General features: G+C 45.7%; 1 protein-coding gene across 2 annotated transcripts in view; it reads left to right on the top strand.

Moving 5' to 3' along the window:
- RHPN2 (rhophilin Rho GTPase binding protein 2) overlaps window positions 1–26925 on the top strand; it is a 70930-nt gene that overhangs the window by 4365 nt on the left and 39640 nt on the right. For both annotated transcript variants that reach the window (XM_086351754.1, XM_086351756.1), the window contains exons 2-3: window positions 10082–10197; window positions 25452–25580. In XM_086351754.1, coding sequence (XP_086207880.1) covers window positions 10082–10197; window positions 25452–25580 — 245 coding nt within the window. The remainder of the gene's footprint in view (window positions 1–10081; window positions 10198–25451; window positions 25581–26925) is intronic.

The raw sequence follows: 26925 nt of genomic DNA, 5'->3' as shown, positions 1-26925 counted from the left end.
GGTCCTAGACCCTGAATGTATGAGACAATCCTTGCAGAGAGGGAGGCCCTCTGGCAAGTCAAGGTCTTCCTGGGGTTGTGCGGGATGTGGCTATACAAAGCTGAGGACACGGATTCAGTTTGGCCCCAGGTCAGACATGGACACCCCCAGCACAGACCCTGACCCCCTGGGTGAGCAACCTGGGTGGGTGGGTGGGTGGGAGTGTCTCTGAATTAAGAACATACAGAAAGTACTGAATACTTTCTGGATTGTCACATGTTACAGTATGTTTCTCTCTTCTCTGGTTTCTCATTGTTTTTTTCTTTTCTTTTTTTAAACTAATATGTTTAAATAGAGGTACAGTTCTATACAAATAATTAGTACATTACTTTCTTAAAAGAAGGACCCGTGGAAATGGAGTTTCTTTTTCCCAGACAGATCTCTATGCTCAGCCTAACGTGTCTTGGAAGAATGTGTGTTTTGGCCTGGAGTTAACGCAGAGTAATACATGTTACCAAGACACTGTATCCTGAGAGCTGGCCCTGTCTCTGGGGCTCTCTGAGGCCCGTAATCCTAAAACTCACAGGAAGATCTGTTCTTGGCCAAGAGAAAACCAGCTGGAGAAGAATCAAAGATGTTTCCCTAGGCTGTTGAAAAGACCTAAATGAAAGGGCTTAGCAGTATATGGAAGAAGAGAGTTGGTACAAAGTACAGCATTGTGAGACCTTATCTCTGCCTCTCCGTCCTCTGGGAACACTAATGGCCTGAAATGAATTTAGCTCCATTGTTTTTACCCAAGAGCTGGAGGAGAAGTTGTTTCTTATTCACAGAAGCCTCCATTCTGGACAGGGCTCCAGGGTTCATTGTGCCCTGGGTTATGGGCCCTGTTTACTCTGGATTTCCTTGAGGATCCAGCAGAGAAGGAAGGAGAATTTTTTTTTTTTTTTTGATCCAGTGGCTCCTCTTAGGTCTTCCTCTGCACCATTCATCTTAGTGAAGTATAATTTCCCGTTAGACACATGTATGCTTTATCTGTCCGCATCTGCGTAGGGGAACATGTGCTGGGGAGCCCAGGCTGGGTCATGGGGTTCATCTACTCCATCTTTACTGAAGGGTGATGATATCTCTCCAGGTGTTTGAACCTACCCTTGGAGCTTTTAATCCTTCCCCCAGTGGGGGTGGGGGAAGGAGGAGGTGTAAATGTTTGTGATGCTATCTGCTCCCCACCCCCCACCCACCACCCCACCATGGTCTGAGCCAGATCCTAGAGGCCAGGCTGGATCCAGGCTGAATATGGCCTTAGTGAGGGTCTGACCAGCGTCACTGGTGCACACCAGCAGCCCAGGGGGCGTGGTTGACCAACATCTCCTCACCTTTCATTAAGGCCAGGAGGGGGTCCCCTGGCAGAAGCAGGATTTTAGGTGACTCAGAGGAGAGTCAGCACCATAAGCTGTAACACTGTAAAAGTCTCTTGCTTCCTGGGGCTATTTGGACAGATTCCAAGCCGCCACCTGATGATACAGAGCATTGGCTTTAGCCTGATCACCACTTCCTCCTTTGGCCCAGGTACTGGAGTCTCATGACGCAAAGGCTACCTTGGAGGTGGCCATAAAGGACAGCAGAACCGCAGGTGCAGCGCAGCTCAGCCAGACGCAGCATCAGACTGAGCGTCCGCAGAGCAGGCAGCAACGGTTGCCAGCCGGGGGCGAGCTCTCCTGCCTGCAGCACCAGGAACAGGAAGAGATGCAGGTCCCCCTGGCCTTGCTAGTCAGAACATTTTTTTGCCTTAGAACATTCCGTTTCTGTTGGATTCTAAGAAGAGAAAAGGACAGGGGATCAAAAACGGCCACTTCAGAAGTAGTTTCTTTTTCTCCAGTATTACTGTATTAGAAACATAACAGGAATTCCCTGGTGATTCAGTGGTTAGAACTTTTTGCTTTCACTACTGAGAGAAGCCAGGTTAGATCCCTGGCCCTTGAACTAGGATCCTATATGGCAATGGACAAAAACAAGCAACAAAAAAAGCAACAAATTGTTTTGAAGAAAGGTAATTACAGGAGTGTACAAAATACGCACATACCAGCCCCGGTCTAGATAAGAACTGTAAACTAATAATGAGTATATCCTGTGTGTGTGTTAGTCACTCAGTCGTGTCTGACCTCATGGACTGTAGCCCGCCAGGCTTCTTTGGTCCATGAAATTCTCCAGGCAAGAATACTGACGTGGGTAGCCTTTCCCTTCTCCAGGCGATCTTTCCGACCCAGAGATCCAACCCATGTCTCCTGCATTTCAGGTAGATTCTTTACCATCTAAGCCATCAGGGAATACATCCTACCAGTTGAAATAAATGGGTCATTAGTTGGGTCTGAAAATATATTTGACTCACAGAAATTGTTGTGATCACGAATCTTTGTAGAGTGGCACACACTTTGTACCCACACAATAGGTGTCTATAGATTTGTAGAAGTGACTGAATAATCTCATTCAGGATTATAGCTACTTTTCGGTTCATACTGTGGCCCCTAACCCCGTGCGGATGGATGGGGATGCTGGAGGGAGGCACCCGGCAGAGATCGTGGAAGGGCAGGAGGCCTCTTTACAAGTGCCAAGTTCACGTTTTAATTTTTATGGACGTGGAAGAGGTAGATTCTGTTCATCCAAACTGCCCTGAATCTCCAGTGTGGTGAAAAGTTAAATCAGATGTATTTTTTGTGTATTGTAGGGTATCGCATGCTATTTCTGTGCTTGCTGGTTGTCAGTTTCTGGCTAACTTATAAACAAACAATTGTGCTTTCCAGAGCTTGGTGGTTGAGTGAGGGATTGCGTAATCCTAGGAAGGAGTGAGAAAGTGAGAAAGGCAGAGAAAATAACTTCACGCACTAGAGAGGCAGCCAAAAGCACCCCGTCTTCCATGCCCTGTGTGAGGGTCTCTAATCAGGAGACCCTGCATGGTCACCCTTCACTCAGTCTCACTCCTGACCTGGAAACCCCAAGTTCACACTGTGCCCTCAATTTGCTGAAAACATATCTGCATGTGTGAGTTTTATCTTTGGCTGTGTGGAAGAAGGGCCTCACTGGTTCTCTGGGGGTGGGGGGAGCCAGGTGCCAGGCACTGCCTAGAGCAAGTCCCCACCCTCCCTCCACCCCCGCCCCCCCAACTTTGGGGAGGAAAGATTCCTCCAATGCCTCTGTGTCTGCCTTCCCAGTGACCTGGCCTGTCTGCCTTTTCATTGTCGGTGTCTGCATGTGTAGGTTGAATAGCCTTTCCTTTCTTCCAAATCCACTGCCTCTGGTGTTTGCCTAGGTCCTGCTCTTTTGTGTGTGTGTGTGTGTGTGTGTGTGTTTTTACTTTTTTCTTTTCTGAGGGGTGGGGGAGCCACACCACACATTGTGCAGGATCTTAGTTCCCTGACCAGGAATCAAACCTATGTCCCCTGTAGTGGAAGTAGAGTCCTAACCACTGGACTGCAAGGAAGGCCCTAGATCCCACTCTTTTGTTTTGTTTGGTTTTGGTTATGCTGGGTCTTCTTTGCTGTGCGCAGGTTTTCTCTAGCTGCAGAGAATGGGGGCTACTCTTCGTTGCAGTGCAGTCTTCTCATTGTGGTAGCTTCTCTTGTTGCTGAGCACAGGTTTCAGTAGTTGTGACCCATGGGCTTTAGTTGCCCGCGGCATGTGGAATCTTCCTGGACCAGGGATTGAACTGGTGTCCTCTGCATTGCTAGGCAGATTCCTTGCCACTATACCACTAGGGAAGTCCCCTAGATCCTGCTCTTAAATACGTGTTTCCCAGCCAAACAACGTGATTGTTCACAGAGGACATGTGCATGTATATTAACAAATAGAGTTTTTACTCTGGATGAACTTACTCTGGTTAGGACTTTTTCTTAGCTGTGGTTACCAGGAAATCTATTCCCAAATGGTTTAGGCAAATAACCACACTATGTATGGTTGTTGTCGTTCAGTCACTCAGTTGTGTCCAACTCTTTGCAACCCTGTGGACTGCAGCACACCAGGCTTCTATGTCCTTCACCATCTCTTGGAGTTTGCTCAAACTCATGTTCAGTGAGTCAGTGATGCCATCCAACCATCTCGTCCTCTGTCATCTCCTTCTCCTGCCTTCAATCTTTCCCAGCATCAGGGTCTTTTCCAGTGAGTCAACTCTTCACATTAGGTGGCCAGAATGTTGGAGCTTCAGCTTCAGCATCTGTCCTTCCTATGAATATTCAGGGTTAATTTCCGTTAGGATTAATTTCCTTCTCTGCTAGCTCAGCTGGTAAAGAATCTGCCTGCAATGCAGGAGACCCTGGTTTGATCCCTGGGCTGGAAAGATCCCCTGGAGATGGGAATGGCTACCTGCTCCAGTATTCTGGCATGGAGAATTCCATAGACTGTATAGTCCATGGGGTCACAAAGAGTCGGACATGACTGAGCGACTTTCACTTTCACTTTCCTTTAGGACTGATTGGTTTGATCTGGTATGGTACATTCTTACAATGGAATTCTACTCAGCAATTAAAAGGAGCAAACCACTCATAAGTACAATATGGATGAATCCCAAAGCAATCTATTGAGCAAAATAAGTCAGACACAAAAGAATATATACTATATAATTCCACTTATACAAAGTTCTAAAACATGCAAAAGTCTAGGATGATAGAAACCAGAGTCTTGGTTGCCTTGGGGATGACAAGAATTGTCTATATTCTGATTCGAATAGTGGTTATACAAGTGTGTGTGTGTGTGTGTGTGTGTGTGTGTGTGTGTAGATATATATATATACACATATGTATATGTATATATGTATGTATATGTGTGTGTGTGTGTATTTTTGTCCAAACTTATTGAGCTATGTACTTTAAAATCTGTGTATTTTATTATGTGTAAATTGTACCTTAACTTTTATTATTTTTAATTTTATTTATTTTGGCTATGTTAGGCTTTTCTCTATTAGAGTGAGTGGGGGCTACTCTCTAGTTGCAGTGTGCAGGCTTCTTATTGCGGTGGCTTGTCTTGTTGGGGAGCACAGGCTCTAGAATGCAGGCTTGGTAATTGGGGTGCACAGGCTTAGTTGCTCTGTGGCATGTGGAATCTTCCCGGATCAGGGATCAAACCCATGTCTTCTGCATTGTCGGGTGGATTCTTTACCACTGAGCCACCAGGAAAGCCCTCACTTTTTAAAAAATGGTGTAGGCAAGAAAGGGAATGCATTTGACTCCTGGAACTAAGAAGTCCTGAGGAATGGCTTCAGGCCAGGCTTGATCTAGGGCTCAAATGCCACCCAAGACTCAATTCCTCAGTTCTGCTCCCCCAGGTTAGCTCCGTTTTGGGGAAGACACTCCCCAGCCCTGGTAACTTGGCTGCAGCTGCCCAGTCTCAGCATCTTCCTAGATTCAGGGCTGATGGGGGAAAAGGAAGGCCCCTCCCTGGTGGGCTCTGGTTATCCTATGTCAAGTGGTCAGTTTGAATAAGACCTGAGGTGAGTTTGGTTTTCCAGTTGGCCAGGCATGAGACAGATGTCCTTCCCCTTGGAAAGGAGGTGTGGGCGCATGAGTTTACCAGCCTGACTATTATGGGCTACAAGGTGGGAGAGTGGGAATTGGGTCACTGTGGCCAAAGGGTATGTGTGTGTGATGTCAGGCAACACTCAGCTGGGAACCATGAGAGGGAAGCCTGGGAATTGGTAGGTGAGCTGTCCCCAGATCCCCACACATTCCTGCTGCTCAGGCTCAACTCAAGAGTGGCAGAAAGGACGTGGGCTTAAAGTCTCTCTCCCATCCTTACTGTGTCCAGCATGGTTTTTTAAAAAATATTTATTTCATGCAAACTCTTGGTTGGGGCAGGTGGGATCTAGTTCCCCGATCAGAGATCAAACCCACGTCCTCTGCATTGGGAGCATGAAGTCTTAACTAACCCCTGGACCACCAGGGAAGTCCCCTGCCTTTAACATCTTGAGTAGCTCACTCACCTTCCAAGCTTTAGAATCGTGGGGTCCAAGATGCTGTACCAGAGCCCACGTGGGCTGTCCAACGTATGGGAGACCCCAGTAAGCTAGTGAGAAAGCTGAACTTTCACTCCATACTTGCTTTTCTCGGGTGTGGGCAGTTGGACTATCCTTCCGTGTGTTGAGACGAACGCCCTTGCCCAAGCCTTAGTCCAGTCAGGAAACTGACAGACTCTATATAGTGGACAGACTCAGGTTCACTGAGTCTTATAGACAGTGATCCTAGAGGCCAGGGCAGTTCATTTGCTCCCCCCACCCAGTCTTCAGTTCCCAGGCCAGGCCAGTCTGATGGGTGCTGCCTAGGTCCTGGGCACAAGCCCGCAGTCCAGTTTGGAGCAGTGCTTCCTCCTGTTGGGATCCAATGAAGAACTGAGGCGTGACTGTGGGTCCCCACTAGCAGAGAGCCCCTGTGGCAGCAGCCCGTAGACAGCAAGCAGCCTCTGTGATTCCAGGGCGTCTTTCTGACAGTCTCAACCCAGATTCATCTCTCAGGGCTCTGGGTAGTTTCCAAATAGCCCTGTGGGCGTGTCTGGTGTTTCCACCAGGCCCAGCATTCCTACCTGTCAGTAAGAAGTAATGTGATTTGGGGTCCAGTCACTCAATCAGATCTAATCCTAAGCATTCCTATGTCTTATCTGGAAACTTGACCCCACATCTGTGGGCTGGTTAGGGCGTAGCCATTCCAGGCCTGCCAGACCCTGGGTGAGGTATGGGAGCAGGAAAAAGTTCTTATCCTTGAGCTGGAATGGCTGCTTATCAGCTCTGGGAATGTCCGTAAAGGAATTAGTTATTAAGGCTTCTCTGTAAAATAGAACACAGCCTTGGTGAACCATGTAATTTTAAGTCAGATCAAGCCACCCCTTCATAGTAATTTTGGGAAATAGAAACGAAAGAGGCCTGCAATTATTTTAGCCCTGTAATATTGTTAGCTTAATATTAAAGACATTTTCACCTTAGGTCTGATTTTCTGATTTTTTTTTTCAATCAGGAGTCATTTAATGGTGTGAAAGATGTTAATTTTAAGACTATTCCAGGTCAGATTGTGACTGTCTGTGTAATTTGAATTTGGGAAGCTGCGTGGGGGGCAGGTGGGGGTGGCCACCTGCTACCTTGTTGTCGAGTCGTGTCCAACTCTTTGCGACCCCATGGACTGTAGCTCCCTAGGCTCTTCTGTCAGTGGGATTTCCCAAGCAAGAATACTGGAGTGGGTTGCCATTTCCTTCTCCAGGGGATCTTCCCAACCCAGGAATTGAACCTGCGTCTCTTGCACTGGCAGGCAGATTCTTTACCACTGTGCCACCTGCTGTGATGGGAGAATGAGAAATCTTTGTGGAAGGAGACATGTAACAACTCCTTTCTGACTCAGTAGTCCAAAGGTGGCTAATATGGGAATCCCTGAGAAGCCTGGGGCTGCAGATAACCCATTTCTTCCTTCTTGGGGTCAAGGCCATGGGTGTGGCTTGGGCAGAGGTGTGGGAGGCTAGGTATGTGCAGGGCTGCAGTGACAGTGACCAAGCGGTGACGCAGAGAGAAAGGGCAGTCATCTCGCCAAATACTGCCCACCAGCCACTCCCAGGGTGTGAGCATAAGCCCTGTCAGTGGGCAGAGCTCAAAGATATGCTTTAGAAAGGAACCTTCGCTTAGATCTCTGGGCTTCTATTATTACCTGCTGGAGTGGGAAGAACACTATTAGATTAAAAGGAAACTTTTTGAATCACTTTGCTGTACACCTGAAACTAACACTATATGGTAAATCAACTATAATTTACCAAACAAAAGGGGGGAATTCCTTGGCAGTCCAGTGTTGAGGATGTGGCTTCTCATTGGGGTGGCCCAGGTTTGATCCCTGATGGGGAACTATGAGCCCAAAAGCTGCTCAGACCAAAAAAAAAAAAAAAGAAACTTTTTTTTTCTGATATTAAACTTTTCACAGTGAAACATTGATTATAATCTAGGGACTTTCCTGTTGGTCCAATGGTTCAGACTCTGTGCTCCCAATACAGGAGGCATGGGTTGGATCCCTGGTCAGGGAACTAAGATCCTGCATGCTGCACAGTGAGGCCAAGAAAGAGAGAGCAACTGGAGGCTGGATTTGGCACATGGATCTTAAAAAAAAGGGGGAAACTTTTTTCCTGATATTGAACTTTGCATAGTGAAACATTGATTGTGAACTAAATACCTCAGGAAATAATGGACAGAGAACACAGACAATTCTCCAGAAAAAAACAATTTAACTGATCAATAATATAAGAAAAAAGTCGTTTACCTTCACTAATAACAAATGCAAATTGGGAGAATAGGATACCTATTTTTCATATATCAATTTGGCAAAGATTAACGATACATATCAACTCAACAATAAAAGACAACTTGGTTTAAAAATAGGCAAGAAACCTGAATTGCTCTTTCTCCAAAGATATACAAATGGCCAATGAGCACATGAAAAGATGTTCAGCATCGTTACCCATTAGGGAAGTGCAAAGCAAAACCACAGGGAGATACCACACATCCTAGGTTGGCTATAATAAAAAAGTGAAACAAGATCAGGAAAAAGTATTGAGGAGGATAAGGGTAAATTGGAGTCCTCATCTACTGCTGGTGGGAATGTAAGATATTGTAGCCACTTTGGAAAAGAGTTTGACCTCAAATGGTTAAACGTAGAATTAACCATATGATGTATGACTGTGGCATAGGAGAATTAACCATGTGACATAAGAGAAGGGAGTGACAGAGGATGAGATGGTTCAATAGCATCACCGACTCAATGGACATGACTTTGAGCAAACTCCAGGAGATAGTGAAGGACAGGGAAGCCTGGCGTGCCACAGTCCGTGGAGTTGCAAAGAGTCGGGCATGACTTAGAGACTGAACAGCAACAACCACCATATGACACAATAGTTCCACTCTTAGATCTATAGCCGAGAGCAAGGAAGACATTCATTCACATAGAAACTTACACGGAAGTTAGCAGCCCTATTCATAAGAGCCCAATGTCCTTTAACTGATGAATGGATAATGAATGTGCATATCGACAGGAGTGTTAGGGACAAAAAGAAGGGAAGTACTGATACATGCTGCACTGTGGATAAACCTTAAGCTAAGTGAAAGAAGCCCGTCGCAACAGACATTCCATTATATGGAATGTCCAGGTTAAGCAAGTCTGTACAGATAGAAAGTAGGTTCGTGGTTGCCTCAGGCTAGTGGGGAACCTTCAGTTGTGGCATGTGACATCTAGTTCCTCAGCCAGGGACTGAACTCATGCCCCTTGCAGGAGAAGCCTGGAGTCCCAAATGCTGGACTGCCAGGGAAGTCCTGAGTCTTAATGTTCTGAGAGGCCAACGCTGGCCATGGCATTGCATACATGCTGTTCCTGGGGGGAGGAGTGTGCCTTGTGTGATCCTTCATATATAAGGAGGCCTGCACATGGATTCCTCTCAACTCTCTTTTTCCCAGTGATCTGGCTATGTGTTCTTATTGAACCTCTGTCATAAATGTCAGCTGTGAGTGCAACTGTATGTTGAGTCCTGCGAAACTCCAGTCATGTGGCTGGTCTGGAGCACTCCTGACACAGCCACTAGTGTGGAAAGTAACAATATGCATATAAAATAGGTGGGCAGGGGCTTTCCCGGTGGTCCAGTGGTTAAGATTCCATGCTCCCCATGCAGGGGGCCAGGGTTCAATCCCTGGTCAGGGAACTTGATCCCTCATGCCGAAACTAACAGTTCGAATGCTGCAACTAAAGGTCCCACATGGTGCAATGAAGGTCAAAGATCCTGCATGCCGCAGAGAAGACTTGGTACAGCCAAATAAATAAATAAACATTAAAAAAAAATCTTAACTTCTTAAAAAAAATTGAGTAGGAAAGAAATTCCTACTCCAAAGTCAGTTCACAGTGCCTGTTTTGGCATTGTGTTATGGTGAATGACTTTTATTTTCTTTTTTACACTTTTTGGCATTTCATATATTTTCCATGTTTATGTTACTTTTATTTTCAGAAAAGATGAGTATTTAAAAAAAATTTTTTCTGTTGTGTTTGACATTTGTCATCATTTTTAGAGTGGCTGACCTTTAAAGGGGCTTCTCTTGTTTTCTTTTCCTTAGGGTTGCAATCCCCTTGCACAGACTGGCCGGAGCAAACTACAGAATCAGAGGGCTGCCTTGAACCAGCAGATCTTGAAAGCCATGCGGATGAGAACAGGAGCTGAGAACCTTCTGAAGTAAGTGTCTGCTGGCTCCGCCACCTCAACTGGGAGCCCGGCCTCTCCTAAGGCCTATCCATCTATTTCCTAAACTCCCCGACCTGCCAGACTTCCTCTCAGCTCTTGATTTTAGCTTTGAGCCTCCTCCTTATTTCTGGCACCTGGAACAGGCCCTGTCTCACCTAGAGGTTGGTTGTGTCAAAGACGTGTATTTTACGCAGCCTGTCTGTGTGGTGGGGGTGGGAGGACAATGGGGGGAGGTCCAGTTATCCTATGCTTGTTTGTTTTTCCCACTTTCTTGGGACCCGTCTGTTTTCTTATGCCTGATCTACAGTCACTTCTTGCTGAATATTTGTTGAATGTATAAAGAAAAGGCAGAGAGAAAGAAAGGAATAGGAACCTTTCTGTTGCCAGCATTCATCTCTATAACGAGAGGGGCCTCCTAGGCCTGGGGCTCTTGGGACACTCATTATTATGCTCTGGTGGTAACATAGTTAACTTCTCAAGCATAGAACTCAGTGAAGCCTTACCTGTAGACTTTCTTCTGCAGAGTTCTGGGGGTAGCTCTTGCCAACCCCATGCCACCTTGTGCACTGTGTACGAGAGGCAGGCACTGTGTGTGCTACCAGCTTACTCAGACAGATGCCTGCTAGAGCCCCAGAAAGAGATGGGGAGTGTTTGCTGGGACCTGGAACCTGGAAAGCTGGCAGGATATGGCTAATGGCTGTTTTCAGTGAGTGAAGTTCACTCTTGGAGGCCTTAAAGAGCCCAGGATGCTTGGAGGCTGCTGGGCAAAGCCAGATACATCAAACCAGGTGTTGGTAAAAAAGCTACAAGACTCATGGTCACAAATATGTTTGAGGAGTATGGTCCACTCTTCCTTATGGGCCGCTTACCCGAGCACTCAGTGAAGAGAGGTGGAGGGTTTCTCACCATCAACTTGGAGTAAATTCATTAAAAAAACTTTTTTTTCAATGTTATTGCAATTGAATTGCTATACAATGTTGTGTTAATTTCTGCTGTACAGAAAAGTGAATCAACCATACATATACACATATCCCCGCTCTTTGGAGTGTCCTTCCCATTTGGGTCACTGCAGAACATTGAGTAGCCTTCTCTGTGTTATATAACCTATACAGTAGGTTGTTATTAATTATCTCTTTTATATATAGTATCAGTAGTGTATATAGGTCAATCCCAATATCCCATCTCATCCCACCCTCCTCCTTAAATTCATTTCTGAATCAATCTGTTCCTTAGGAAAGATCTCTGAGGTATGAAGTAGGAGAAAAGAAAAACGCAGGACAGCATGCCCTGCGTATACATTTTAAGGGACGAAGAAAACGCTGTTAGGGGCTCTTGGGAGCTAGGCAGTGTAGAGGTGACTCCTACTTGTCACATTATACTTTCAGTGTTTGAATGTCCTTTTCCAAAGTGTATGGATTACGTTTATGCATTTTTATTCTGAGATATCCAGAAGAATTGTGAGAGGCCCAGAAGAATAACGTAAGTGACCCACTGCCCCTAGGTCAGAACGACAGTGCTGACCTGTGCTGGTTTCGTGACTCATGGACTAGCAGACAATGCAAGTCCCAGCTGGCCAAGTGTCTGGAACCTCTTCTCCAGCTACTTCCGCAACAGGACGGAAGGGAGATTGTTCCTGGAGGAGACTGGGGAAAATGCTGTAGCATGTCAGCTTTTGAAATATCTGACCATGTCCCTGACCCCAGAGAAGTCTGGACCTGGGAGTTGTCAGGTCCATTATGCAGCGGACCTCATCGGCCAGGGCAGCTCAAGAGAGCCCCCCGATTTTGGGAGGACTTACCGTGTGCTGAGCTTGACATGCTGAGGGCCCCACTGGTGTGTTTTGTAGCCTTGGGTTTTGGGTGACACCTTGCCAGGCCAGCAGTGTGGTTGAGGGGGGTGCGTGGGGAGCCCTGACCCTGTGCCTGTCTGTTCACCCAACGAATGGATTTGTTGAGCACCTGCTAAGTGGCAGGCAGTGTCTGAAATGCGAAGGGATAAGGCTGTGAGCAATTCAGACAAGGCCCTGCTTTCCTGATGCTTAATCTCTCTTGGGGGAAGCTTAATACACAAGCAAACAAATCCGCTCACGTCAGGAGGTGATGTTTTCCAGGGTGCCAATGAGAGGGAAGTGTGACAGAGGCTGACACAGCGTGGTGTGGCCTTGGAGACCGAACGTGGTCAGGGAGGCCCTTTTTGGCCAGGGCACTTGGCGTTGCTAAGGTGGGGACTAGGGTGGTTTTGTCTGTCTTGCTCTGTGAATGACACCAGCAAACAGCCTCTCTGAGGCTTGTTGTCAAGTCTGGTGTTGAGCTGGCAGGGGTGGGGGTGGGGTGCAGGTGGTTAATGATTCTTGCAGTGACCTAGAAGTTCAAAGTGCTCTTCTCTGGAGAATGTTGTTGGAGGAAACCCTAAAGGTATTTATTAATCTGACTTAACCGGCACCAACCGTTTCCCAAAAACAAATAGGGTGTTTAGCCAAGCGCAGCTCTGGCCCGTGGGTGTCCCTGGCTGGCCAATTAGGGGGCTGTCCCTGCCAGCAAAGGGTAGTCAGAAAGTGGGCCCAGCTGTCCTGTCTGTCTGTCTGTTTTCAGGTTTCCAAATGCCCTGCCACAGCCTCCCGATGAAGGTGGAGCAGATGGAATGTTTGGGGGAGGTTGTGTTTGGGAAACTGACCCTCAAATGCAGAAACGGGAGGGACCCGGTCCTTATGGGCATCAGTAAGGGACCTTTGAGGCTGGGCGGGTGTTGTGAGGAGCCAGGTTTTGTAGGCTGCGAGCAATTCAGGTGAGACCCTGCTTTCTTGATGCTTAATGTCTCGTGGGGAAGACCGACTCTGATCCATATCGGCCGAGTCCATGAGCTTCCTGGAATTTGATTTGGAAAATATCAGGTATTTTAAATGTGCCTTTTCAGGCTAAGCAAGGACAATATCCTCTGTCTTTTCCTAGCTCCTTTCCCTCCCTTGAGAAAAAGCTGGGGTAGCCATGTGATGATGTTTCTCAAAAACAGATGGTCTTTGTGAAACTCAAAGCCAAGTTGTCACACAGCTCAATTTTAACTAACTGGTTCTTTGAACAAGGGCAGTCATTCAACATCTTGGGCTTTAGGTTCCCTTCTTGGGGCCAGGGGGGCCTGGGAAAGAGTGAAGGGACCAGTGCTGTGAGGCAGTAGGGAGTGGTAGGGACTGTGGTGAAGAGCAGGGCGTATGCTCTCTGGGTGGGAGGGGTGGGGCAACTCCAGTGTGGCCCATATGGAGGGCAAGGGCTAGGGTTGCCAGATCTTCAGTTTTGCTTGTTTTTTTTTTTTCAGGAAAAGCCAGAGATCTGACTCCCCTTCCCCCCACCCTCCTACCCCCTACCTTTTTTAAATCTTCTGATAATTGAATTTTAAAATACTGGCAGCTAGTTCAAGGGGGAGGAAAACACCCAGAGAGTCAAATAAGCAAGTCCCATGGACCTCCAGTTTGTGACTTCTGAACCAGAGGGTGATGAAGTCCTGGGACACGGGTGCCCTGGGGTACGTTGGTCTGTATGAGCGTGATTTGAGGTTCATGACTGCTCACACTATCAGTTCTGAGGGGGGCTGATGTCTGGGCAGGGAGATGTATGAGCCAAGGCCTTGGGGGGCATCTGCCTTCCTGCATTGAGAGGTGGGCTGGGAGCAGACGTCCTCCCAGACCCGCTGATCTGCTGCCTTGGCCGAGTGGCCACACCAGAGCACTGGGCAGTGCTTATTCCAGTCTCCCTGAATCCCTGGTAGAGCAGGATTTGGGGTCAGATGGATTAAGGCCACACAGCTCCAATAAAGTCTCTGAAGCTGGTACAAGCCTGTATTGCCTGTCAACAAGCCTGTTCCTAGAGGGACATTTTACTAAAAGACTTGGAAGAAAAATATTACACTAAAATAAACGGACACACGTGGGTCAGAATGCAAATTCATGTGCACCTTTAAGAGAAAACATGGGGATTTTAGAGAAATTTTGGACTTGGGGCAAAGAAGCCATATATCCCATGGGGCATCCTAATGGTGGAAAAGGTCTCAGAAACCGCCACTTGAGGGACGTGTGTGGATGTGGTCAGTAGCCACAGGAAATCATTGAATGTGGCCTTCCTTTCCCTGTTCACACATGGTGGATTGATCACTCAGAGAGAGTAAGTGGGATACCTTTTAATTCTTCTGCAGCATGTGTAGGCTCTTTATGAAAAGCCCAAGGGAGTAGGGGCTTCCCTGGTGGCTCAGACGGTAAAGAATCCACCTGCAGTGTGGGAGACCCAGGTTCGATCCCTGGACCAGGAAGATCCCCTGGAGAAGGGAATGGCTACCTACTCCAGTTTTCTTGCCTGGAGAATTCCATGGACAGAGGAGCCAAAAAAAGAGTCAGACATAACTGAATAACTAACACTTTCACTGTCAAAGGAGTAGGCTTCTCCTTGGTGGTCCAGACCAGAAAGTAGACCCAGGGCAGGAAAGGGCTAAAACACCCTTCTGCCTCATCCTGGTTGGTCTCAGAAACTCTTGGCTGTAACTTCAGTTACCAGATAACAGGCATCTCAGAGGAGCAGTACACACAGGTGAAAGCTGAGAAACTCCATGTTCTTCCAAGAAGACCCTGGAGAGGATTCATTTTCACCCAGAAAGGCAGCCCAGGTACAGAACATCAGTGTTGAAGGGACCAGGGTTCTGGTTCTTCATTCCTGATTTGGGCCAGCTCCTTCCCCAGCCGGTGCACAGGGGAGCTGGCACACGTGTCATATTAAACGGGTGGCATCTTATGGAAGAAGCCCCCCCTCCACCAGTGAATCCATGAAAAATCCTGATCTGTATTAGGAACGGCACACACTATAGTGTTGGTTTCTGAATCAGTATAGTACCTTAAGGTCAGCATTGTGGAAACACACCCTGAGGGCCCCTCCTGGCCACCAGCTTTTTCCAGAGTGACCCATGATCCACATGAAGAGGCCCACATCCAAAGAGCAGCTCACTGATTTGTTGTAAATCCTAAACCTCAAGTTGTTGCCAAGTTGAAAAGAAGTGGCAGATCAGTATACTGAGGTGGGAAAAGCAAAGTGCCAGCATATTTGGAGGTTCTTCAGGTATTTGGTTGGAGGTCTTAGGGCCTATAGCGTCATATTTAAGTTGGACCCATTCTGTTGCTAAGAACCAGTCTCTTCCCCAACCCCCCCACCCCCCACACCATTGACTCTGAAGAGTAATCTTGACTCTGCCCTTTGTTCTTTCATAACCTGAAATTTGTGAAGCCTCTACCATGTGAAAAAAGGTTGCAGGAGAAATACAGAGAGATAGTAGGCAAAAAGGTCTTGTCCCTCCAGGAATTATAATTGTTTGTCTTGCCTCACTCTAAAATGTATTTGAAGGACTTCCCTGGTGGTCCAGTGGTTAAGAATCCCCCCTCCAATGCAGGAGATATGAGTTTGATTTCTGGTTGGGGAACTAAGATCCCACATGCTTCGGAGCAACAAAGCCCAAGCAAGTTGCAACTAGAGAGCCCATGAGCTCTAGAGCCCATGCGCTGCAACTAGAGAAAGCCTGCCTGCTACAATAAAGAGCCTGCGCAACCAAATAAAATAAAAATAATGAAAAATTTTTAAAAGATAATAAAAAATGAAATCAAATAAAATGTATTTGAGGCACCTTAATACACTTGATCCCCTAGAGAAGGAAATGGCAACCCACTCCAGTGTTCTTGTCTGGAGAATTCCACGTATAGAGGAGCCTGGTGAGCTGTAGTCCATGGGGTTGCAAAGAGTTGGACACAACTAAGTGACTAACACGCACACACACATACACACAACACACTTGTATCGCATGTAAGATTAACAGAATGATGAGGATGTGGGGGCAGGTGGAAGAAGAATAAAAGAGATTTAGTTGGAAGTAAGACTAGTACCCTCTACAAGGTCTTATATCCTCTGTTAGACGTGGGCCATGTTTTTCTCTGAGTTTTCTGGCAGGCAGTAAGAAGGGAATGTGATCTGGAACACATTTCATACCCATTATTCAAAATCAGATAATTTACTAAGAAGAAGCTGTTCCCAATACCAAGGACAGGGAGAATTTCCTCCTTTGTACCCTCGTGGATGTTATCAGCTAGTGAATCAGTCATGTTCTCAGTAACATCTCTATACTGCAGGTTTTACAAGGGGCAAGTTGTGACCCATGGGGTGTAATGAAATCAATTCAGTGGGTTGCTGTGGTATAATAAAAAGTGTTTGGTTTTTGTGCCTGGTTCCTGGCACAGAGCTCCTAAAACCCTTGGAATTACTTGCGTGACTTGTATGCTAATGAAATGACACCCAGTGGGGGTTGGGAGCCTTTGGGAGCTAGGGAGCTTGCTGTTTATCAGAAAGAGCAAGCCTGTTGAGCGGGTCGGAACTTTCAGCCTCTCCCCTGGACTTCTGGGAAAGAGAGGCTGGAGATTGAGTTTAATCACCAGTAGCCAACGATTTAGTCAATTATGCCCACGTAATGAAGTAATGAAACCTCCATTAAACTGCTAAGTGATGGGGAACTTGGAGGTTGGAGAACACATCAAGGATCAGGGAGGGAGACCTGCCCGGAGAGGGCATGGAGGCTCCGCACCCTCCTTGGCCTGTGGATCCTCTTCCACCTGGCTTTCCTGAACTGTATTCTTTACCATAAACCACAGTAGGGACTTCCCTGGTGCTCCAGTGGTTAGGATTCTCACTGTATGCCCTGGGGGTTTGATCCCTGGTTGAGGAACTAAGATCCCATAGGCCTTGCATTGTGGCCAAACAAACAAAAAAAACCCACAGTAAATGTCAGGAAAAGGTTTTCTTGAATTTTGTGTGCCATTCCAGTGAATTGTTGAAGCTGAGAAAGGAGTTGTGGGAACCTCTGATCTGTAGCTGGCTGGTCAGAAATACAGGTGTCCTCCCCTCCCACCAACTTGGAACTGGTGCCTAAAGTGGGGCAGCCTTGTGGCACTGAGCCCAGAATCTGTGGGGTCTCTGCTAACTCTGGGAGTTGGTGACAGAATTGAATTGAATTGTTGGGCACCCAGCTGGTGTCAGAGAATCAGAATTGTAAAGTTTCAAACTTCATGATTTTTTAAAAAGTTATGAGAATTGCTGTGATCTCATGGCAAGCCTTCAAGATGGTGCAGAAGAAAGATAAGAAGCCTAAGAAGTCAACCTGGAAGTTTAATTTGGATCTTACTCATCCAGTAGAAGATGGAATTTTTGATTCTGGGTATTTTGAACAGTTATTGCGGGAGAAAGTTGAAGTGAATGGCAAGACTGGAAGTCTTGGGAATGTCATTCACATTGAATGCTTCAAGAATAAAATCATAGTCGTTTTTGAGAAACAGTTCTCTAAAAGATATTTGAAGTACCTTAGCAAGGAATAGTGAGAAGGCAATGGCACCCCACTCCAGTACTCTTGCCTGGAAAATCCCATGGACAGAGGAGCCTGGTGCACTGCAGTCCTTGGGGTCGCTAGGAGTCGGACACGACTGAGCGAGTTCACTTTCACGCATTGGAGAAGAAATGGCAACCCGCTCCAGTGTTTTTGCCTGGAGAATCCCAGGGACAGGGGAGCCTGGTGGCTGCAGTCTTTGGGGTCACACAGAGTCGGACACGACTGATGTGACTTAACGGCAGCAGCAGCAGCAGCAGCAGCAAGGAATACCTGAAAAGGAACAATCTTCGTGATTGGGTTTGTGTGGTTGCATCAGACGAGGAGACTTACGAGCTTCCTTACTTCCAGATTAGTCAAGATGAAGATTAACCTGTTCCCATCCTGTCAGTTTGGTTTCATTGTACTGACAACCTCAGCTGGCATCATGGACCATGAAGAAGCAAGACGAAAACATACAGGAGGGAAAATCCTTGGATTCTTTTTCTAGGGATGTAATACATACAAACAAAATGCCTCAGAGGACCAAAAAAGAAAAAAAATTAATCTGAGTCTGAAGACTAGATGAAACCATCCTTTATAGGGCTTTGCTTGCTAATAAAACAAATTAAGCATACAAAAGAAACATCTTGAAATGGACCTTTGGCTTATCAGTGAATAAAAAACATTGTGTATGAACAAAACAGAAAAGTTATGAGAGTTGAATAGAATATATCGGAGAGTATCACATGTACAGCAGAGCCATGGCATATGGGATCTCAGTTCCCCAACCAGGGATGGAACCTGCGCCCCTGTAGCGGAAGCACAGAGTCTTAACCTCCAGCTTCCCCAGTGGCTCAGACGGTAGAGAGTCTGCCTGCAATGCAGGAGACCCTGGTTCAATCCCTGTCAGGAAGATCCCCTGGAGAAGGAAATGGCAACCCACTCCAGTATTCTCGCCTGCAAAAATCCCATGGACAGAGGAGCCTGGCAGGCTGCAGTCCATGGGATCCCGAAGAGTCAGACGCAACTGAGCCACTTAACCGCTGGAGTGCCGGGAAGTTTCCGAGACTTGTTTTTGGGGTAGGAGGTATATGTGTATGCGTGTAGTGTACTGTGATACAAAACTCATTTCTTACTGGTCATCATGTCCTTCTCCAAAAAAATTCCTAAACCAATGATGTTCACCAGCTGAGCTTCCAACATCTCATTTCCTGGCTGGGGAGCCCAGACTATGCATGAATGAAAACTTACTGGTCAGTGAAAGGGCACGTGCCATCCTATTTGCAGCCAGGTCATGACTGCTCTTTCTTTCTTTTCTTTTTAAAAAAATACATATTTATTTGCCTGTGCTGGGTTTTAGTTACAGCACACTGGATCTTTGTTGTGGCATGCAGGTTCTTTAGCTGTGGCATGTGGGATCCTCAACCAGGGATCAAACCTGGGTGTTCTGTATTGGGAGCACAGAGTCTTAACCACTGGACCACTGGGGAATTCCCTATGACTGACTGCTCCTTTTGAGTGGGCGTAAGCTTGTTGGCTGGTCATGGAGAACAAGCTGAGGGAAGGGAGGTAGAGAGAGGGAGAGAGAAAGCGAAGGGAGTATAAAGACACCATGAAGAGAAACCGATGAACCCATCTATGTGCAGGGTGTGGAGAGTCCCCGGGGGAGGTCTGACTCCAGGGGAAGTGGTTTAGTGCTTTGCTCTCTGGAGGAAAGGTGGACAGGTGGTGAACAAAGCAGGTCAGGGTCAGGTAGGTGGGTTTTCATCAGCTGAGGATGGGGAGGTGGTCAGTTACTGTTTCTGGCTGGCTGGAGCTCTTACTGGCGACCCTCAGGGGTCCTCATGTGTGACAGGAGGGCACTTCTGGCACTTGGCCTGAACCATGGCTGAAGACTTGCCAGGATGGTCCAAGGGAGTGTACTCAGCAAGGCCCGGCTTAGAGCTTGGTTGCCACTGCCACTGTTGTTTGGGCAGTGGTTCTGAATCTGTAGAAGGAGCTCGCACCTGGAAGACCTTTGAGTAGGTAGCAAAACCCCTCCTTTGGGAACTCGGGTAAAGTCTGTTCCTCCATCCAGCTTCACACTGTTCTGTTTAATGAATATAGTACATTTTGCTTATCCATTTGCTTGTTGCATATCTGGATTGTTTTCTACTTTTTGGCTGAGGAATAATGCTATTATAAACAGTCACATGCATGTCTTGGTTTGGACATATGTTTTCATTTCTCTTGTGTAGATTCTAGGAGTGTAATTACTTGGTTTTACAATAAGTTATGTTTTAACATTTTTCTAAGCTACCTCTCTGTTCTGCCCAGTGGTTGTGTCATTTACATTCAGCAATGTATGACGTATCTAGTTTCTCTGTACAGCCTCACTAATACTTGTTATTGTCTTTTCTTCTTTAATTATAGCCAGTCTGATAGTTTTGTATTGGTATCTTATTATGTCTTTAACATGCATTTTCCTATTGACTAAAGACACTGAGCATCTTTTCATGTGCTTATTAGCCATTTATAGAACTTCTTTAGTAAAATGTCTATTCAAATCTTTTGCCTATTTTATGAATTCAGTAAAGTTACAGGATACAAAATCAATATACAGAAATCAATTGCATTTCTATACACTAATGATGAACTATCAGCAAGATAAATTAAGAAAATATTCCTAACACTTATACACCATTGGTGGGTCTGTAAGTTGGTATAGCCACTGTGGAAAACAGTATTGAGATTCTTCAAAAACTTAAGACTAGAACTGCTATGGGACCCACCTACTCCACTTCTGGGTATTTATCTGAAGAATGCAAAACCTACTTTGAAAAGATACAAGCACCCCAGGTTCATTGCAGCATTATTTATAATAACCAGGGTATGGAAACAAACTAAGTGGCCATCAATGGATGGCTGGATAAAGAAAATGTGATACACGCAAACACACACACACACACAGAATATTATTTAGCCATAAAAAAGAATAAAGTCTTGCCATTTGCAACAACATGGATGGAAATTGAGGGCATTATGCTAAGTGAAATAAGTCAGAAAGACAAATAGTGTGTGATCTCACTTATATGTGGAATCAAAACAAAACAAAATAAACCCCCAGATCCTGTATACTGCAACCGAGAGTTCACATGTCAGGACTAAAGACTCCTCATGCTGCAACAAAGAAACAAAGACTGAAGATCCAGAGGGCTACAACTAAGACCCGGCACAGCCAAATAACTATATAAATGTATATATTTTAAAACCCAAGCTCATAGGTACAGAGAACTGATGGTGGTCGCCAGAGGTAGGGGTTGCAGGGCAGATGAAATGAGTACAGATTTCCAGTTGTAAAATAAGTCATGGGAATGTGATGTACAGCATGGTGACAACAGTTAATAATGCTGGATTGTATGTTTGAAAGGTGTCAAAAGAGTAAATCTTAGAAGTTCTCATCTTAGGAAAAGATTCTCTAACCCTAACCATGTATAATGACAGATGGCAAGTAGATTTATTATGGTGATCATTTTGAATCACTATATTGTACACTTAAAACTAATAGAATATTGTATGTCAGTTATAACTCAATTAAAAAAATATTTTGCCCATTAAAAAAGTTGAGTGATCTTTTAATTATTTAATTAACAGAACTCTTTACAGATTCTTGATCAGATACACAATTTGCAAATATTTTCTCCCAGTCCGTGGCTTTCTTCTTCTTTTTTCCCTGGTGGCTCAGAGGTTAAAGTGTCTGCCTGCAGTGCGGGAGACCGGGGTTCGATCCCTGGGTCAGGAAGATCCCCTGGAGAAGGAAATGGCAACCCACTCCAGTATTCTTGCCTGGAGAATCCCATGGACAGAGTCCATGGGGTCGCAAAGAGTCAGACATGACTGAGCAACTTCACTTCACTTCACTTCACTTCTGAAACACTGAAGTTTAAAATTTGACAACTCAAATTAATGTTTCTTCTTTTATGGATTTTTGTGCTTTTGGTGTGTAACTAAGACTACTTTGCCATCACTCCATGGCAAATAGATGGGGAAACAATGGAAATAGTGACAGACTTTATTTTCTTGGGCTTCAAAGTCACTGCAGATGGTGACTGCAGCCATGAAATTAAAAGACGCTCGCTCCTTGGAAGAAAAGCTATGACCAACCTAGACAGCATATTAAAAAGCAGAGATATTACTTTGCCGACACAGGTCTGTCTAGTCAAAGCTATGGTTTTTCCAGTAGTCATGTGTGGTTGTGAGAGTTGGACCATAAAGAAAGCTGAGCACTGAAGAATTGATGCTTTTGAACTGTAGTGTTGGAGAATACTCTTGACAGTCCTTTGGACTGCAAGGAGATCAAACCAGTCAATCCTAAAGGAAATTAATCCTGAATATTCATTGGAAGGACTGAAGCTGAAGGCTCCAATACTTTGACCACCTGATGTGAAGAACTGACTCATTAGAAAAAACCCTGATGCTGGGAAAAATTGAAGGCAGGAGAAGGGGATGAGAGAGGATGAGATAGTTGGATGGCGTCACTGACTCAATGGATATGAGTTTGAGCACGCTCCAGGAGATGGTAAAGGATAGGGAAACCTGGCGTGCTGCAGTCCATGGGGTAGCAAAGAGTTAGACACTGCTGAGCTACTGAACAATAACAAGAATACTTTGTCCAATTTGAGGTCACAAAGATTTCATTCTAGGAGTTTTACTGAGGTCTCTGATCCATTTTTTAAAACTTTACTTTTAATTGGAGGATAATTGCTTTACAATGTTGGTTTCTGTTGTACAACAACCTGAATCAGCTGTAAGTTTTTATATATCCCCTCCTTGGAGTCTCCCTTCCACCCCCAACCCCCGTCTGATCCAGTTTGACTTGATACCTGGTCTGGTGTAATGCTTAGATTGAGATTTATTTTTTGCACATTGTGCAGAAAAGAGTTATTGTCGCAGGCCTGAGAAGTCTATCTTTAGAAAGCCCTGCTTGCAAGGTTGGCACTTGGCTGGTGTGTGGAAATGTAGATTTCAGGAGAGTTCCCCTCATTCCTAGAACTGATAAGAGGAGCTCACTATACTTAAACTATTTCCACAAACCATGTGAAGTGAAGTGAAAATCGCTCAGTCGTGTCTGACTCTTTGCAACCCCATGGACTATACAGTCCATGGAATTCTCTAGGCCAGACTACTGGAGTGGGTAGCCTTTCCCTTTTCCAAGGGATCTTCCCAACCCAGGGATTGAACCCAGTCTCCCACATTGCAGGCAGACAAACCATGTGATTTATAGCAAATACCTGCTTTCCTTCTTGGAGACTTAAATTTTGGAACATGCTAGGCAGGGATGTCTACCTGACGAACTCCCAGTAAAAACCCTGGTGATCTTCCTTGGATGATAGTTTTTACACACATGTTGTCACAACCCTTTGCTGGAGGAATTAAGCATGTCCTGTGTGACCCCTCTCGGAGAAGGCAGTGGTACCCCACTCCAGTACTCTTGCCTGGAAAATCCCATGGGCTGAGGAGCCTGGTAGGCTGCAGTCCATGGGGTCGCTAAGAGTCGAACACAACTGAGCGACTTCACTTTCCCTTTTCCCTTCTATGCATTGGAGAAGGAAATGGCAACCCACTCCAGTGTTCTTGCCTGGAGAATCCCAGGGACGGGGGAGCCTGGTGGGCTGCCATCTATGGGGTCGCACAGAGTCGGATACGACTGAAGTGACACAGCAGTAGCAGCAGTGTGACCCCTCTGGGAAGGAGGACTCTTAGCAGCCTGTGCCTAGTTTCCTCTAGACCTCACCCCATGCGCCTTTCCCTTAGCTGATTTTGCTGGATGTCCTTTTGCTGTAATAAACCAGAGCAGTGAGCACAACTATATCCTGAGTCCTGCAAGTCCCACCCACTGACTCTAGGGGTGGTCTTGGGGACACTGACATGCGTAGAAATGTCCAATGGCTTCAGCACCATTCATCAGAAAGACTTTTGCTCCTTGAATTTTCTTGTCATCTTTGTCAAAATCAATGTACCATAAATGTAAAATTTTACTTCTGGATTCTGTTCTGTTCCATTGCCTGTCCTTATGCCAGTACCACGTTGTCTTGATTACTGAGGCTTTATAGTAAGTTTAAAATCAGATAGCATAAGTCCTCAAACTTTTTTTTTTTTTTTTCAAAATTATTTGGCTCTTCTAGGTCCTTTGCATTTCCATATAAATTTTAGGATCGGTTTGTTAGTTCCTCCTAAAAAGCTTACTAGGGTTTAGATTGGAGTTGCGGTTTTCAAATTTTTTTAAGTTGGTCTTGCTTATTTATTTGACTGCACTGGGTCTTTGTGTCTGGGACTTTCTCTAGTTGTGGTTAGCGGGGGCTACCCTTGGTTGCAGTGCACGGGCTTCTCTTGCTGTAGAGCACAGGCCGTAGGCGCAGGGGCTTCAGAAGCTGCAGCGCATGGGCTCAGTCGTTGCGGTTCACAGGCTGTATAGAGCCAGGGCTCAGTAGTTGTGCTGCTCAGACTTAGTTCCTCCACGGCATGTGGAATCCTCCCCAACCGGTAATCGAAATTGTGTCCTCTGCATTGGCATGTGGATTCTTATCCACTGTACCACTAGGAAAGTCTGGGATGGGAATTGATTGGAATTGATGGTTCACTTGGAGAGAACTGACATCTTGACAATAGTGAGTCTTCCAATCCATAAACATGAAATGCCTGTCCGTTTAATATCACAGTAGTGTTTTGAAGTTTTCAGTGTGCGAGACTTCTGCTTCTTTTCTTAATTTTATTCCTAAGTATTTTATTCTTTCTGATACTATTACGAGTGAAATTGTTTTCTTAATTTCATTTTAAGATGTCTTGTTGCTAGTATATAGAAATACAATTGATGTTTGTATTTTGACCTAGCTAAATTTATTAGTTCCAGTATTCGTTTTCTGGGTGCCTGGGGATGTTATACATGCAAGAGTATGTCAGCTGTGAATAAAGTTTTACTTCTTCCTTTCGGTTTAGATGCCTTTCATTTCTTTACTGTATTGCTACTGGCTTGAATCTCTAGTATGGTGTTGATAAGAAGTAGCATGAATGGACATCTTTGCCTTGCTCCTGATCATAAGGGGGAAAGCATCAATCTTTCATCATTAAATATGATGTTAGCTGTGGGTTTTTGTAGATGTCATTTATCAAGCTTTGTAAATTATCTTTTATTCCTAGCTTGTTATGGATTTTTACCGTAAATCTGTGTTGGATTTTATCACATGCTTTTTTTTCCTGCATCTATTGAGATGACAGGTTTTTTTTTTTTTTTTTTGGTCCCTTATTCTGTTGCTTTAGTATGTTACATTAATTGATTTTCAGATATTAAGCCAACCTTGCATTCCTGGGATAAATCCCACTTGGTCCTCTGTATATGTTGCTAGGTTCAGGTTGCTAATATTTTGTGGAGGACTTTTACATATATATACATGAAAGATACTGATTAGTATTCTTGTGGTGGTTTCCCCTGGTTTTGAATCAGGGTGATATCAGCCTCATAGGCTGAGCTGGGGAATGTTACCCACCCCCTGTCTTTTCTCATCTTTTCCCTTTTAAGGAGATAATTTATGGTCCCTTACGTGTGGCTAGGAGAAACTTCTTTTTCTTTTCTCAAGGCTAATTCTTATAAAATTCAAGTTAAGCAGCTCAGTGTCATTGGCTAAATCCTAGGTCCGTGTATGGACAGATGTGGCTCAAAATGGAACAGGTTCCCGGCCTCCCTGAGACACTTGTCTGATCACAGCTGGCACCTCCATCTGCAGGCAGACCCCCAGAGCTTCCCTACAGGGACAGGGGTGGGGTATCTGCTCAACCGGCCACTGGGGGATGCTTGGCTGAAGTTGCTTCTCTCCCCCTTTCTCTTTTAACAGAGCAGCCACGAACCAAAAGGTACGCGAGCAGGTGCGCCTGGAACTAAGCTTCTTGAATTCAGACCTGCAGATGCTCAAGGAAGAGCTGGAGGGGCTCAACATCTCAGTAGGAGTCTATCAGAACACAGAGTAAGTAGGGGCAATGCTTCTGTCAGGTACTTTCTGAGCCTTGGGAAATGCCTGCATCAGGGATGGTACACAGACAGGCCCCAGGGGTAGCCAGCCCCGCTTCGATTTGGTTCGGGCTTGAGCAAGGTGCAGGAGTTAAAGAGAACCTATAGGGTTTCTTGGAGATACCTGACCAGTTGGAGAAGAAGGCATTTATTTGTCCTGGGGCCACTTGGGACACAGGTTTACTGGAGAGCCTTGTGGCTGGGTTCAGGCAGGAAAATGGCACCTGTCACATAGCCTGGGTGATGCCTCTGCCATAAAGAGGCCCTGGAACGGTAGCTGTGGTCAGCTCTGAGAGTCAACCTGCCAGGTGGGGCCCAGGAAGCCCCATCTTCTTCCTTCTCCACCTCAGTGCCACGCACACGATCTGACTCTGAGTCATTCTGTTGATAGATTATAGAAACATGTAATAAGCTGCCTTTCCCAGCAAAGATCATGAGACTTCTGTAAGTTCCCTGAGGGGATGGTGTAGCTGAGACACTTTGGAAATGTCTCCCATTGAATATTCGAGAAAGAAATGTTCTGATTCCAAAGCATCCCTCAGAGAGTCTTTGTGGGAGGCCAAATGTTGAGGTGTGACCTTCAGAAGAGCTCAGAAATTCTCCCTCCCCAAGGTGAGCTACCTTGGAAGGAAAAGTCCATCTTTTTTTTTCCCTATATGGACCATTTTAAAAGCTTTTATTGAATTTGTTAGAGTATTGCTTCTGCTGATTATGTTCTGCATTTTGGCTTCGAGGCATGTGGGATCTTAGGTCTCCAACTGGGGATAGAACTCGCACCCCCTGCATTGGAAGGTGAAGTCCCCACCCCTAGACAGCCAGGGAGGTCCCCAAAAGTCCATCTTTAAGAGGAAATAACCTTGAGAACTGCTAAAGAACAGTTTACATACTTTTCTGTCTGGAGAAGTAGGACTTTTCAAAAGGTAAGGGAGCCCCAAGGAAAACTCAGTCAGAAAATAATTCCCTAGATGAACAGAACCAAATGTTGGAGAGCCTTCCATCATCTTTGAAAGGTGCTTTTCCAGATCATCTCCTGCTCAGTCCTCTGCACTGTCCCCAAGGGGTTTTTCTGAGCCACGGGTGAAACCTCTGCTTCCTTGGTGGCCGTCCATGAGCCAGGCTGTGTGTCCTGGCTCACTTACCTTTGAGCTCCCAGCATAGTTCTGACCCCTAATCAGTACAGCCAGCGAACGGCTTCCCTCAGCTCATGCTGTATGCTCAGTTGTGTCTGACTCTTTGCAACCCCATGGACTGTAGTCTGCCAGGCCCCTCTGTCCATGGGATTTTCCAGGCAAGAATACTGG

The sequence above is a fragment of the Bos grunniens genome, chromosome 18 (genome assembly GCF_055505025.1).
Source record: "Bos grunniens cultivar Pamir isolate PY7600 chromosome 18, Bosgru_T2T1.0, whole genome shotgun sequence".
Classification (NCBI taxonomy): domain Eukaryota; kingdom Metazoa; phylum Chordata; class Mammalia; order Artiodactyla; family Bovidae; genus Bos; species Bos grunniens.
This window is presented reverse-complemented; position numbering and strand designations above follow the sequence as displayed.